Genomic DNA, 13,955 nt, shown 5'->3' on the forward strand with positions numbered 1-13,955 from the left:
ACATAAAATGACTTTAAGCTACCAATTCTGGGTGGCTATACAGCAATAATATACTCTATATGTGTATGTTTGAGAGAGAGAGAGTGTTCTCACACCTTGAGGACGAGAGAATTTTGAACTATAAAATGGATTTACATTAACGATTACAATGTACTTCTAGACTTTTAGGATAAAAAAGTAATGTGTCACCTAGGTTGCTGCAGTGAACAATGAAAGGGAAGGCAGATCATTGTTTTGGGATGGTTTGTGTGCATTGTTTTTACAGGTAGGGTGATAATTCCAGATGATGTCTAAGGTTCCCTTAAGCTCTAGAGCCCTGTGAAATTTCAATTAAATTCTTGCAATTTAGCAACTCATTTCCACTTCATGAACTTGCACATAGCATTTTAATACGCAATACCTTTCACAACTGGCAGGATCTACTGGCTTGTCTTTCACATACAATGTGAACCAAAACAGCTATGGCATAGTGAAGGTAGCATAGTATAGACAGTACAGTGTGATGGCTAAGTTCACGAGTTCCAGAGCTAAACTGCTTGCGGTCAAATGATGGCTCAGCTACCTATCAGCTGTAACCTTGGTGTATTAGTCCATTCTCACATTGCTATAAGGAAATACCTGAGACTGGGTAGTTTATAAAGAAAAGAGGTTTAATTGACTCACAGTTCTGCATGGCTGGGGAGGCCTCACTTACAATCATGGCAGAAAGCACCTCTGCACAGGGCAGCAGGAGAGGGAATGAGTGCCAGCAGGGGAAATGCTACATGCTTATAAAACCATCAGATCTCATGAGAACTCACTAGCAGGAGAACAGCATGAGGGAAACCACCTCCATGATTCAGTTACCTCTCACTGAGTCCCTCCCACAACACGTGGGGATTACAGGGACTACAATTCAAGATGAGATTTGGGTGGGAACACAGACAAATCATACCACTTGTTAAGTCATCTAAACTCTCTTTACCCCAGTTTTCCCACCTGTAGAATGGAAGGACAGCAAAACCTCATTAAATTGTTGATAGGATTAAATGAGCTAATATTGAGTTTAAAACATATTAACTACTCAATACATGTCAAATAGTAGTACTGTTAATTATAGTGGGGAGTAATCTAGGTCCTGACCCCAAGTTCGTACTGACTGGCACATTACTTAATCTCTCTGGGTCTCAATTTTTGATTTTCTTTCTTTTCTTTTTTTTTTTTTTGAGACGGAGTCTCACTCTGTTGCCAGGCTGGAATGCGATGGTGCGATCTCGGCTCACTGCAACCTCCGCCTCCCGGGTTCAAGCGGATTCTTTCATTTTTATAGATATGTTTAATATTTGTTTTACCCACACGCACATTTAATCTTGACTCTAATTCTAATCTTTCAAAGATTGTCTAAACTTACTCTGTTAGCAAGCAATTTTGAGGACTCTCTAGTACTGATCATTTTGCATTAGAATATAACACTACATTTGCTCACGAAACATACTGTTGTGTTTTTTTTTTTTTCTCACACCTGGTCAGCAAACAACTGATATATCTGAAGCAAAGCTTTTTCAGGGTTAGGGCAATTTAGACTTGCATATTCATTTTTAAGCCTATGATAAATATGTTTATTAAAAGTAGGAAAAGATCCTCTGAAAATGCAGAAAATATTTTACCTCACATTTTACCACTCAAAGATCTCCAATATAGATATTTTTATGTTTCTTTCAGTTTTTCACTGCATTTTTTGGAGTGACATTGCGCTTTATTATTGTATACTGTTTTTCATATGATTACAGCCTTCTTACTGCGTTTCAAAATCAATTTTTCTCCTTATTAAAGTTTTATATGCTTAATTTACAAGTTTTGCAAAGTATACAGAATAAAGAAAATAAAAATCGTTCATAATTGCACTGTTACAGCCCACTGTTAAAGTATCACACTTCAAAATACTTCCTTTTTATTGCTTAAGCATATCCTTTACAACCAAATTTTATATAAAATGTGATTTTTATTGGTTGCATAACAAACACTATCACAGAAGTATCATAACTTATTTTACATTAATTTATAAACTGTGGCATTTCATATTTTAGTTTCACGTTAAGTGATGCCTCTCGACTATTGGACCGATATATATGATCATACCGCTTATGGGACTGGTTAATGTGTGTTTAAGATCATCTTTCTATCCCTTTCTTGTCATCCCCTATAATCAAGCTGCTGCAATCCCGGAGACCTAATGCAAACGCTTCACCTCCTGGACCCAAGCCATCCACCACCGTCCCCTACCCTCTGCCTCAGCCTCTCATGTAGCTGGGACCACAGGCACGCGCCATCCTGCCCGGCTTTTTTTTTTTTTTTTAATTTGGTTGGGAGGGGGTTTTGCCATGTTGCCAGGCTGGTCTTTAACTCCTGGGCTTAAGCGATCCTCCCGCTTTGACCTCCCGAAGTGCTGGGATTACAAGCACCAGCCACTGCGCCTGGTTTTTAAAGTAACAAATGTATTAATTTACAAACTTTCCTTTGGATTTTGAAAACTAAACTTTTTCTCTTCTAAACAAAGTCTATCTACTAAATTTCAGTTTTTCTAGGACCCCGCACAATGGCAGCTTAAGTTGGACCAACTGGAAAGGTTTTCAGTGGATCTTGGGGAGGATCGGAGATAAGGCGAATGGGCTTTATTCTCTTAAAATTTCCTGACCGACAGTGGACACATATTTGCTTGATGTCACCAAGAGCAAGAATTACGTTCCAGGAGCTGGGAGGAAAACGACGGGGGCGGTTCCCTCGCCCCCAAGAAGCGGTCCTCGGTTGGCAGAATTTGACAGATGACTGGGATCTTCGGGGATTTTCCAAGCAGGATACGGGCGCAGAAGAGGAGGGAAAGGGCGTGAGCTAACGTGACCCAACTCCACTTTCAGGTTTGAGAAGCGGAGCTGCCGGGATAAATACCCATCTGCTACCGATAGATGCTTTCCCTCCCTTGGGCCTGATAAAACAAGCCCCAAGTTCCGGGAGGCACGCTTCGAAAATTGTTGGCAAGAAAAAAATAAGTTCAACTTTTGCCATTTAGCAATGCACTGACAGCCTTTTGGGGATCATCACTACTTACGGCTCATACATCTGCTCACCGCTTCCTAACCCCTCTCCTAACCCTCCCCGAGTTTCAGTTCCACTGAACAGAGAACGTCGAGAGCAACAGTTTGGTGGCGGAGCAACCCGTCTCCGTGGGCGCGCACGCCGCACCGCAAACCTCACACCTCACCCTGGGCTTCGGCTCTCGGTCGGCCCGAGACTCCGGCCGCGGCCCTGGTGTCCCCTGCCCCGGTTTCCTCCTCTTGGACACGGCCCTCGCGCCCGCGGACCCTGTCCCCTCCCCACCGGCCGCAGCGGGTACGGCGCGTCGCCTCCCCACAAGCGGGGGCGCCAACCGGGCGCATGCGCGCGGCGCTCCCGGGCGTGCCGGCCACACTCCCCCCACCCACTCAGTGAGCTTGTCACTTCCTGCCCTCGCCCCATCTCCGTCCGGGGTCAGTCAGTCGCTCCCTGTCGCTGCCGGAGAGTCTCTGCTTCCCCCTTCCTACGCGCTCCGCTGCGGTAGCTCGGGCTCTCCGGAGGAGGGGACGACAGAGAAAAAGAGAGACTGACTTAATAAAGTTTCCTGAAACAACAACTACCACCGAAAAGGCCCAAGGTGGGGGGAGATCCCCATTCTTCCCCGCCCCTCTCCTAAAGCCTGAGGGACCGTTGCAGGTGGAGCGGCGCTGGAAGGACCCGGGCTGCGGCGGCAGCCGTTGCCCCAGCGAGGGGAGCCTCAGGTCCTACCCGCTCCGGTTCCGGCTCCTTCGGTGGCGGCGGCCGGCTGCTGCCGGGCGGTTCCTCCTGTCAACTGCCTCCGCCCGCGCGCCACCCGCCTAGCCACACAGCGCGGAGGACGCCGTAAGCCGCCGCCGCAGTCGCCTCGGCCCGCGGAGGGACGTGGTGAGCTGTGGCGCTTCCGCGTCAGCGCCGGCGGGGACTCTTTGGGAACGCGTCGGGCCCGAGTGCCGGTTCCCTCGCGTGGTCAGCGGAGGCTGCGCCAGGTGGGGCCCGCAGCCGCCTCCCACGCCAGGCTGTCCCCGCGGCTGCCCGGCCTGCCTGCCTTCCTTCCGCCCGCCGGCCCGCCCTAGCAGTTGAGTAAGTTGGGCGCACTTGGTTGTGGGAACGGGGTCTCCGCCAGGGAGACCCCAACGCACGTGCGTAGCGGGAGGGCGCGGCGTGAGCCCGCAGTCGGCGGGAGCGGCACCTTCGTAGTTCCAGAGCCCGGCGGTGCCCGTCGCGCTCCGCGCTCCTTCTCCGCGCGCCCGCCCGGGACGGCGAGGCCGCAGCCGCCCGCGCAGCTGGCCAGGCCTTCGCCCTGCGCTGCGCACCCGAGGCTGCGTTTCCGGGTAGGGCGATGAACCTGTGTGGGGAGTTTGGGCTGCAGGAGGGTTTGTGCGCCTTTCTGTTTTCTTTTCGAGAGGGAGGTGCGGGTCCGTGGAGGGAAAACGGATGGCTGATGGTGGGAACGTATCTGGAAAATGCAACCAGTACCCCCCAGGAAGTTTAGGGCGAGTGACGGGTTTGTGCTTCTTTCAACAGCCACGCCGCAATGAAGAGCTTCTTACAGTGAAAGGAAAGTAGGTCGAGTCCACTGAAAATGCCTTTAAGGGACAAATACTGTCAGACTGACCACCATCATCACGGATGCTGTGAACCAGGTAGACCCCTCTTCGTCCCCAGTTGCTTTGCCCTCCATCAGAGCCACTCTGCCTTCTCTTTCTTTCTAGTTTTTTTTCCCTCCTGCCCCAGTAGTTATTCTTAAGCAGGCTATAATATTCCCCAGCATAAGCCAGTTATGAAGCTAAAAGCTTGTACAAACAAGAGGTCTCCCCTGCTTGATCCCTTAAAAAAAGTACTACAAGTGTCACCTTAAATCATTTCCACAAGATCAGTCGCTCAGTCTTTTTTCTTTCTCTTTCAAGGCATCATCCAGTTAATATACTCCTATGGTCTGTAGGTGTTTAAAACTGAGGAGAAAGGAAAACGTAGAATACTAGATTTATTGTCCTGAAATTGTTTTACTGAAACTTTAAAAATTAAAAGTTTCTTAGGCATTTTTATCAACAAGTAGTTCTGAAAGTCTAAAAGTGAGTTTAGTTTGGGCTTTAAAAGTTTGTTGAACTCATTGGGAGAATCAGGTTTTGCTAAGTGCAACCTTTAAAAAAATTTCTTGGGCAGAACATATTATATTGCAAAATAAAAGAGAAATCTCTTTTTTTATTTAGGTAGAATACATAATTATTTCCAGGGTATTTTATGGAATGAAACTTGCTTTAGTTGAATTTATCATGTGAAAAAGTTGTTTTTTGGAGTCTCATAAGGAGTACTAGCAAACTTTAATTTGATAAACTTGATATACTGTTGACAAGTTTTTTCTACCTAGAACTTTGATATGCTTTATGGCAATCATTAAAAGGTATAACTTAAAAGGGAATCATTGAATGCATACCATCACTAAATCAAATAAAGACTGTGCTCTTCTAGTTTAAAGGCAGATGTTTATCATTACTTTTGACCTAAAAGTTATCAGATTTTTAATACATTTGCTTGCTTTTTGTTGGAATATTTTAGCTTCACTTATATGCTTGGATTTTATCACAGTAGAGTTCATTTTAGGTAATTTTCTGATTAATGGAAAAAAATATCAGTAGAAGGGAAGAGCTTCCTTTTTAAGAAAACTTTGCTACAGATGAGGATAAAATTCGTACTGCAACCCTATCTCTACTGTACTTTGCTGAGATCAGTTATAACTTACCTCTACTAATAAAACAGGCAATCCTTGGATGGGATCCAGTTTCTTTTGAACTGCTTTAACGCGTTTAACTTTCAGGACCCTTTCACACTGCATATTTTGTGTATTTGAACTGCAGATATATCACTTATGTTTTACTGATGTTGAATGGAGTTTGCTAGTTTTGAACTATACAGATGTGAATGCCATTTAACCTCATGTTCCACTGACCTTTTCGTCTAGATTTTTTTTCTTTTTTCTGAGAACACTTCTAATCATTGAAATTGAATTAGTTAATGAAACCATCTTATTTAGGAAGAAATTTATTTGATCATTCATTTCTTTAACAAATTGTTATTGAACACCTATTGAGAGCTAGGCACTGTCGAAGGCAATGGGGATATCAGTGGTGAACCAGACAGATAAGGTCCTTTTTTTATAAAATGTTTGAGTGGGTAGAGATAGACATAAAGAAGTAAACAAAGAAGCTAATTTGTGATTATACCTTTTTTAGTATGTTCTGGTAGTGGAAGTTTTCTGAAGACTTTAATGTCTTTTAAAGATATTTTCTAGACTTGAACTTTTTAATGTGTATTGAAATGTTTTTGCTTGTTTTTTTTTTTTTTTTCTCCCCAACTAGCAGGAACTCAGATAAAATTGTATTCGTTTAAAATTTTCATCATCTTTTACTAGAAACTTTTTCCATGCAGGTTAATTTTCAGACTTACCACGTCAACAGTAGTTACTGTTTCCTTGCCTTCTTAACTTGAATCAAACTTTCTGAGAATTTTGTTGAATGAAAAGCTAGAAGTTTGTTAACTTATAGGGTAGTTCACTGTCATTATTTCAGGGGAAGGTATATGCTGAGTGGGTAGGATATTTCCACGACTGAAAGAAATGCGTTGTAGTGTGATAGCTTTTAAAAGAGCATGTCCACAGATGGAGGGAAGATGACATAATGTTTAATAAAAATCTGTCCACATTTGGATTATGAATACTGGGTGAGTCTCCAGAGGAGATCGGTATATTCCTGATGAGGCCATTCTGCCTTGAAGAGATAGGTCAATTTATAGTGAAGGGTGGCACTATAACTCTGACGGTGTATGTTTTCTTAGTTATGTTTTAAGATTTTATTAATAGAAATTTCCAAATCTTCAAAACTAGATGATATGAGGAACTTGATGTAACCATCACACAACTCCCATCAGTTCTTGTTACATGGACAATCTCTTTTCTTCTATGTTGTTTCCTCCCCTCCTCCCCCAATCACTCTCTCTACCTTCCACCTACTCTCTCTCCCCCTAGTATTTGTAAGCAAGTCCCACACGTCGTAAGTAGAAGAATCTTTTAAGGGCCTTATTTTAAGGGAGGAGAGACTCTTACAAAAGTCAGTGTTACATTCTGGGAAGTGTGTTTTTGAAAGAGTATAAGGAAAGATGTTCTGAGGATTTGGGTTTTTTGGTTGGAGAAAGTTTTTTTTTTTTTCCCTAAATGGTCATGTAACCTGGGTGGGTCTGATCTTGGGAGGGTGATAGGATATGTAAGAAGCAATTTTATAAAGTATTAATATAATAAAGTTTTCTAGAGTTGAGTATGTTTTCAAGTGAAGGAAGAATTGTTTCTTTAGAGTGGGAGCTACACAGATGTGTATTACCAAGTGGTTGTGTCCAGGCACAGCTAAGCTAATCCCGGGCTTATTTTGAATGTTATCTCAGGATGTGTATGTGTTCTGGTGGTAGTAGTGTTCTGAGGGTGATGGGTAAGAATATTTTGCTTTAGCTTTAAAATGAGGTGCTGTCATGTGGAAGTGGAAGTTGGTGTATTTTATATAGAAGGTTTTCTGGAACACATTTGTAAATGAAGGAGCTCTAAGGAGAAGAGTATGTTTTTCCCAGTATCCATCCCTTATTTATTTCGGTTTTTTCATTCTCCAATTCTAGAATTCTTGTAACTGATAGAGGGAGACTTTGAAGCATTTAGTTTTTTACAGTTGTGTGGGTTTTCACCCTCTTTTTTGTAGTTATCATTTCTTTTTTGTAAGTAGTTACCAGTTGCTATAATGTACAAATAGGAGAAATCAATTTATTCAAGTAGATGATACAGTCTGTTTACAAACTTCTGTTTTCCTAAGAGGTTTAATTCTCTTTGATTTTGAAAAAAGATTTTTTAGTTTTTGGTGTCAGGAAAGCAACTGATGGATGCATGTTGTTGATAGTGATGGTAGAATGTTTATTGAGCACTTACTATGTCCCAGGTTCTGTTTTAAGCAGTTGACCTGCAGTAGCTTATTTAACCCCTATACAACCCTGTAATTTAAGTACTTCAAAAATCTCTATTTTAAATCTGAGAAAAGAGAAATCAGAGAGTTTAATTTGCCCTAATTGTATCTAGTAAATGGCAGAAAAAGAATTTAAACACAGACAGTCCAGGTCTGGATTCTTATGTTCTTAATCACTGCAGTTAGTGCCAATGTCAGACATTCTCAAAATGAGTGTGTGTGTGTGTGTGTGTGTGTGTTCTTAATTAATCAAAAATACACCTAAATTAATTAATTAATTTAGAGATAGTTTTGCTGTGTTGCCCAGGCTGGAGTGCAGTGGCATGATCACAGCTCACTGCAACCTCTCTGCCTCCCGGGCTCAAGCAATCCTCCCAGCTCAGCCTCCCAAGTAGCTGGGAGTACAGGCATGAGCCACCACGCCTGGCTAAGTTTTGTATTTTTTGTAGAGATGGGGTCTTGCCGTTTTGCCAGGCTGGTCTTGAACTGCTGGGCTCAAGTAATCCTCCTCCCTCAGCCTCCCGAAGTGCTGGGATTACAGGCCTGAGCCACTGCACCAGGCCACGTGTCTCTTAAAATTGGGGAAAATTTGCTGGATGAAATGAGTTGGTCCAAAACATCATTCTTCTTGTTTGTGTACACTGAGCACTAACTTTGAAGCATAAAGGAGAATCTAAGCCTGTATCTATATACATAATACAGTAGGCTAGTTTAGCCCCCTTATCAGAAAGCTAAGTGCTGTCCAAGCCTAAACCCTGAAGCAAGAGTAGCACACATTGTTGGAATGACCCTTCATTTCTCCTCACCCTAAGCGGATGGTCCTGCATTACAATGGTCATAGTTGAGTAGAACATTATAGCATATTTAAAAAAGAGATAATTAAAATGGTCAGTTTTTCTCCATCACAACCGTCTCTATTTGATAGCTGATGAAGAAACCCAGTTTTCCTTTTCTTTTGCCTTTATTCATATTACTGTAATTTATTATGTATCTATACTACTAATCTGAGAATCTTGGGAATTAGGGCTATATAAACCTCTTTATGTAAAAATGAAATTTTTAATTTTTAAAATGGAAAGATTATTTTTACTTATTGTAAAAATGTGTCCTTTCTAGAATGCATACTTCTAAAAACCAGACTCTGAAGCAGCATTGAAGTGTGAGGCAGAAAGCAAGCATTATCCCTGAAAATCCACCCTAATAGCATTTGTACATATATACAAATATATATTAAATTTATATATTTCTGCATGTACCTATGTACTAATGTAAATAGGATCATATTCTATAACCTGTGTTTGTTGCTTAACAATTATTGCTATGCTTTGTTGTGAATACACATAGAACAAGCTCATCCTTTCTAACAGTCATGAAAAAGTCTGTTTTATGGACATTTCATAGTTTGTTTAATCTGGTCACTATTAAGAGACTTTTAAGTTGTTTGAAATTTCTCTCAATTATATACAGTGCTGCAGAGCACCACAGTGAACATTATTCTGCATCCATCATTGTGCACTTGTTCAGTTATTTCTTTAGGCAGTGATTTTTGACATTTTGCTCATAAATATCCAGAGTTATACCAGATTATCCAAAGGATTTTGGAATGGTTTATAAAGTGTGGCTAGGCCACCATTGCCTTAGAATTTTGATTAAATGTAGTGGTTCCTCTTTAAGGGGAATAAAAAGGCAAACATGAAGAGTGTGTACTAAATAATGCCAAAATAGTAAGGTCTTTGTATTGAAACCTAATATCTAGCCTTAAGTAGCCTTAATTTAGCCTTTAATGGAGAATAGTTTTAGTTTTTTTCTCCATTGTTTCATTTTGCCTTACAAAGATGATGGTTAATTATATGTATATCTACATATTATATATATGTGTGTGTGTGCGGGCACAAGTGTGATTATCCTTAATGTAATTGTAGAAAGCCATTGTTTTACTTTAATAGTAAATGATTTAAATAACCCTTTTTTTGTGGGGATTGGGGTGGGTGTTTGTCTTCCATGTAGTTTATATCCTGGAACCTGGAGATCCTCCTTTGTTACAGCAACCACTACAGACATCCAAATCTGGTATTCAACAAATAATTGAGTGCTTTCGATCAGGTATGAATGTTTTAGGATATATTTTTCAATCTTCACATAGTAGTTAAAAACTACCTAGAAGTCCTTAGAAGTAATTTTTAAAAAACATTAAAATGTATATGTTGGCTTTCTTTATAGAATATTTAAAATTTTCATATTTTAAAAAAGTGGATGTATAAATATTGACTTGATCTAGAGATTATTCTTCAGTACTATATATGGTATATTAATTTAAAAATATATTTGTTTAGTATGATTTAAAGAGATATATTATGTGGTATATTTTCTGGTAAAGCACAGTTCTTAAAGATCCATTGATATCTTGTGGCATGTTTTGTGTAAACTCTCAAAAGGCAGTAAATTATTCTGGGTGTTCATGAGCTTTGGTACAGTAGATTACTCAGAATGTCTGAGATGTCAGTTGTTCTAGATTAATTACCTTATTTATGTTTATGTGATTCGCCTTCTTCTCCCTAACCCTTGAGTTTGTGGAGTTTTGGTATCTTTAACAGAGCACAAGATAGAAGAAAGACAGTATTCCCGCCCTGGTATCTTCAGATACATTTGCTTAGATTTTATTTTCGTTAGCTGATAATAAGAATTAGCTTTATAATAAATATAATTGTGTAATTGCAATCCAGTGTTTTAAAATAGGTGTTACTTACAACGTGTAAAATGATTGGGAACTGTTAGCACCCCTATGTTATCAGTAAGATGTTAGGTTGCTGTGATTCCTATAATCCACTTGGCCATCCCTTGTATATTTGGCTTCTCTGACATTGCAGACTATTCACTCAAATGTGAACAAGGAAATAAATATGACTGATGACCACTTAGAGGATTAGAATACCTCATCATTATTTTAAATCTTAACTACCTTAATGAAAAATTTCTGAGGTTCAAAGGAAAAAATGATTCATATGTAACTACTTGTTTTGTATTCATGAGAAATTTTTTGAGATGCTTGTTTCTAAATTGTTATAAAGGGGGAATCATACATTTGCTTTACTTTAGGATTCTAAGAAATAGAATCTAAATTAAAACATGTATTTTTTCTCTGACTCTCCAAAAGATCCATTTCTTAGACTTTTCATCTGTAGTACTCATGGCATTGCTTTTATCTATATTTAATTTAGGAAGTATTGAGTGTATACCAAGTGCCTATCCTTATATTGGATGGTGGTATAAACTATTTTAGGGATTTTTTTGTTGTTTGATTTTTACTTTTGATAATTGCGCTCGACTAACGGATAATTTATAGGTCAAATTTTCTTGAGATAAGTTCAATTAAAATAGAATTTTACTTATTAGGGACAGTATTTATATTTCTGGCTTAACAGAAAAAATTGTTTGTTTTAGCTACTTTTAGAATAGAGTTTTAAAGGTTTTTTTTTGGTTCTTTCTCATACCATGGAAATGAGAGCAATAGCTTTTCATATTTAGTAATATTACTTGTTATAGGTTTATTTTTTAAAATTCTTAATTTGCAATTAATGAAGTTATACTGTGTTTATTATAGTTTTTTTTTATTAAGAAGTTAGAATTAGTTAAGTCATAAGTGCTTTGACTTGTTAAAAAACTGTCTTTTCGACAAGAACCTGTACCCAAAAATCTGTGTGGGTACAGAATTAAAAAAGATTTTTGGAATCTTTTTTAGAAGGCTGATATTTAAAAATTAAATTAATTATTTTCTTATTGTGTTGTGATCATATCTGTTCTCTGTTTTCTGTCATATTTTCACTCCCTTAGCTAAAGAAGTGAGGCAGTGAAACAGGTAATTTGAAATGGTACAATTACAAAGCCATTTTATGTTGATGTTTTGAATTGCATTCCTTTTAAAATGATATCAGCAGATTTGCCTTTTGCGTTATGTTTTATTCAGGCAAATTCTGAAAATACTATTATTTTAATTTTCTGAGTACACAACAGTTTAAGTTAGAGGTGATTTAGAAATATGCTGAGTGGTACAAAGAAACTAATTTTGGATTAAAAAAAGAATTATTTTACTTCATTACTGTATCCTGTAACTAAGAAATTTTAATATCTTCAAGATAGTAATCTCTTGCATTTCTGATTAATCTGATATCTACTATGGTAACCCTTCTTTAGCACTAAGGCATTTAAGTTGATACTAAAACCTTGGGAGAATGGTACGGAAGTCTGGACTGTATAATTTGGGGACAAAGATCCCTTCTAGCTCTGAGGCTCTGTTCTTCCTATTCCACTCTACTCCCAAGTACACCCTCAATGACTCATCTATTTCTAGACTCTTTCCATTACAATTAGGTCACATACATTGCATTTAAAGAACTATCCTGGTGGTGCTATATATCTTTGACAGATATTTGAAGATAGAACCCTGAAGTCCATGCTTTTGCTCTTGTTAACCTATAGAGTATAAATCAGTTAAGTCATAACAGGGTATAAATCAGGTTGAACAGTAGTAACATGTTAGGTTATCTACCTTTATCTTCAAGCTCAGATAGTTATCTTCAGCTGCTGTATCATCTCCTTTTATGTCTCACCTTCTGCCTACACTGGGCTGTCTATGACCAGGTATTAATTCCTACGCAAGCTGGAAGTTCATAAAAGGTTCTGTCTTATGAAGGAGTTGACTCATTTTTAATGTCCACCACTACATGTGTGCTATACTGACTGCTTGACCGGTTTTAACCCATCCTGTTTGCCTGACACTTGAGCTTTTGCTTTAAACTGTTTTCTTGGATTGAAATGACAAATTCTTACGGACTTCTGGTATCCTTTTATTAGTCTGCTTAACTTGCAAATTTAAATTAAATGGGTTTTTCTTTTTATAATAAGTAATACATGTCTGTGATTTTAAATAGTAAAGTACAGAAGGGTATAGAGGAAAAAATAAGTTTCTGTACTATTCTGTTCTTCAATTCCCCTTTGCTCAGGCAACACTGCTACATGGTTTATGTGTCTTCTTCCACAGACCTTTTATACATATAGAAACCTATATCCCTCATTTTCTTCTTAACACGAATGGTAGCTGACTCTGCATACTCTTGTGTACCTTTGCTTTATTAACTGTAGAGTCAACTATTATTGATATCAGTCCATAGATAGATGCCTCATTTTTTAAGAAGCCTGTGTGTTTTGCAGCTACAGGTTTTCCTGTTGAAAATTCCTGATGATTGACTGACTTGAGACCTGCTGTTTGCTCTGAACCACTGGTTTCTTGTGCTACCTTGACTGTGCCTTACCCTTTGTGTAGTCTTGCTTTGGCTGTGTTGTCCTGCTAGGATCATGTTTGTAATTTGATGTCTTTAAATTTCCCTCTCTCTATAACACTTTCGGTTTATCTTCCTTCCTCTTTGACCTCTCTCCCCAAACCAAAACAAAATTTTAAATAGCAGATAAAAAGTGTACGTACCTTTACATGTCTATTAAATGTCTTTTATGTGTTTATTAAATTGGTTTAGTTGAGTTCAGTATTCTTTCAGAATCTCTTAGTTGTCTGCTAGAGGCAAAGGAACTATGGAATGCCCCTATGGTTAGACAGAGAAAAATGGGGAAAAGAGAAGGATAATAGTTTTGTCTGGTATTCAAGACTGGTCTTTAATATGAAGCTGACATCTTCTTTTTAAATTCTTGAAATATATAATATTGTAAGAAGAGAAATATATAATTTGTAGAAAAAAGATTCTACATGTAGAATATGTTAGAGCAGTACGTGCGGGGAACTCTTTTTGACTCAGGGAGTAATAAATTGTAACTTTAATAGTATGGTAATGAAAAATGAGAATTAGCTTCATGTGATGTTTGCTGTCATTATCTTTCTGAATT

The 13,955-nt window shown here is 39.0% G+C and overlaps 1 protein-coding gene across 3 annotated transcripts in view; it reads left to right on the top strand.

Annotated features, from left to right (window-relative positions):
* The first annotated feature begins 3,416 nt into the window (after nt 1–3,416).
* Nucleotides 3,417–13,955, top strand: part of ZNF800 (zinc finger protein 800) — a 51,167-nt gene continuing 40,628 nt past the window's right edge. For 2 of the 3 annotated variants that reach the window (XM_033194860.1, XM_033194862.1), the window contains exons 1-3: nt 3,417–4,149; nt 4,594–4,712; nt 10,071–10,166. In XM_033194860.1, coding sequence (XP_033050751.1) covers nt 4,652–4,712; nt 10,071–10,166 — 157 coding nt within the window. In that variant the 5' untranslated portion in view covers nt 3,417–4,149; nt 4,594–4,651. The remainder of the gene's footprint in view (nt 4,150–4,593; nt 4,713–10,070; nt 10,167–13,955) is intronic. The other variant, XM_033194861.1, reaches the window with a different exon arrangement.

Source organism: Trachypithecus francoisi, unplaced genomic scaffold, assembly GCF_009764315.1.
Source record: "Trachypithecus francoisi isolate TF-2019V2 unplaced genomic scaffold, Tfra_2.0 Lachesis_group4, whole genome shotgun sequence".
NCBI classification, from domain to species: domain Eukaryota; kingdom Metazoa; phylum Chordata; class Mammalia; order Primates; family Cercopithecidae; genus Trachypithecus; species Trachypithecus francoisi.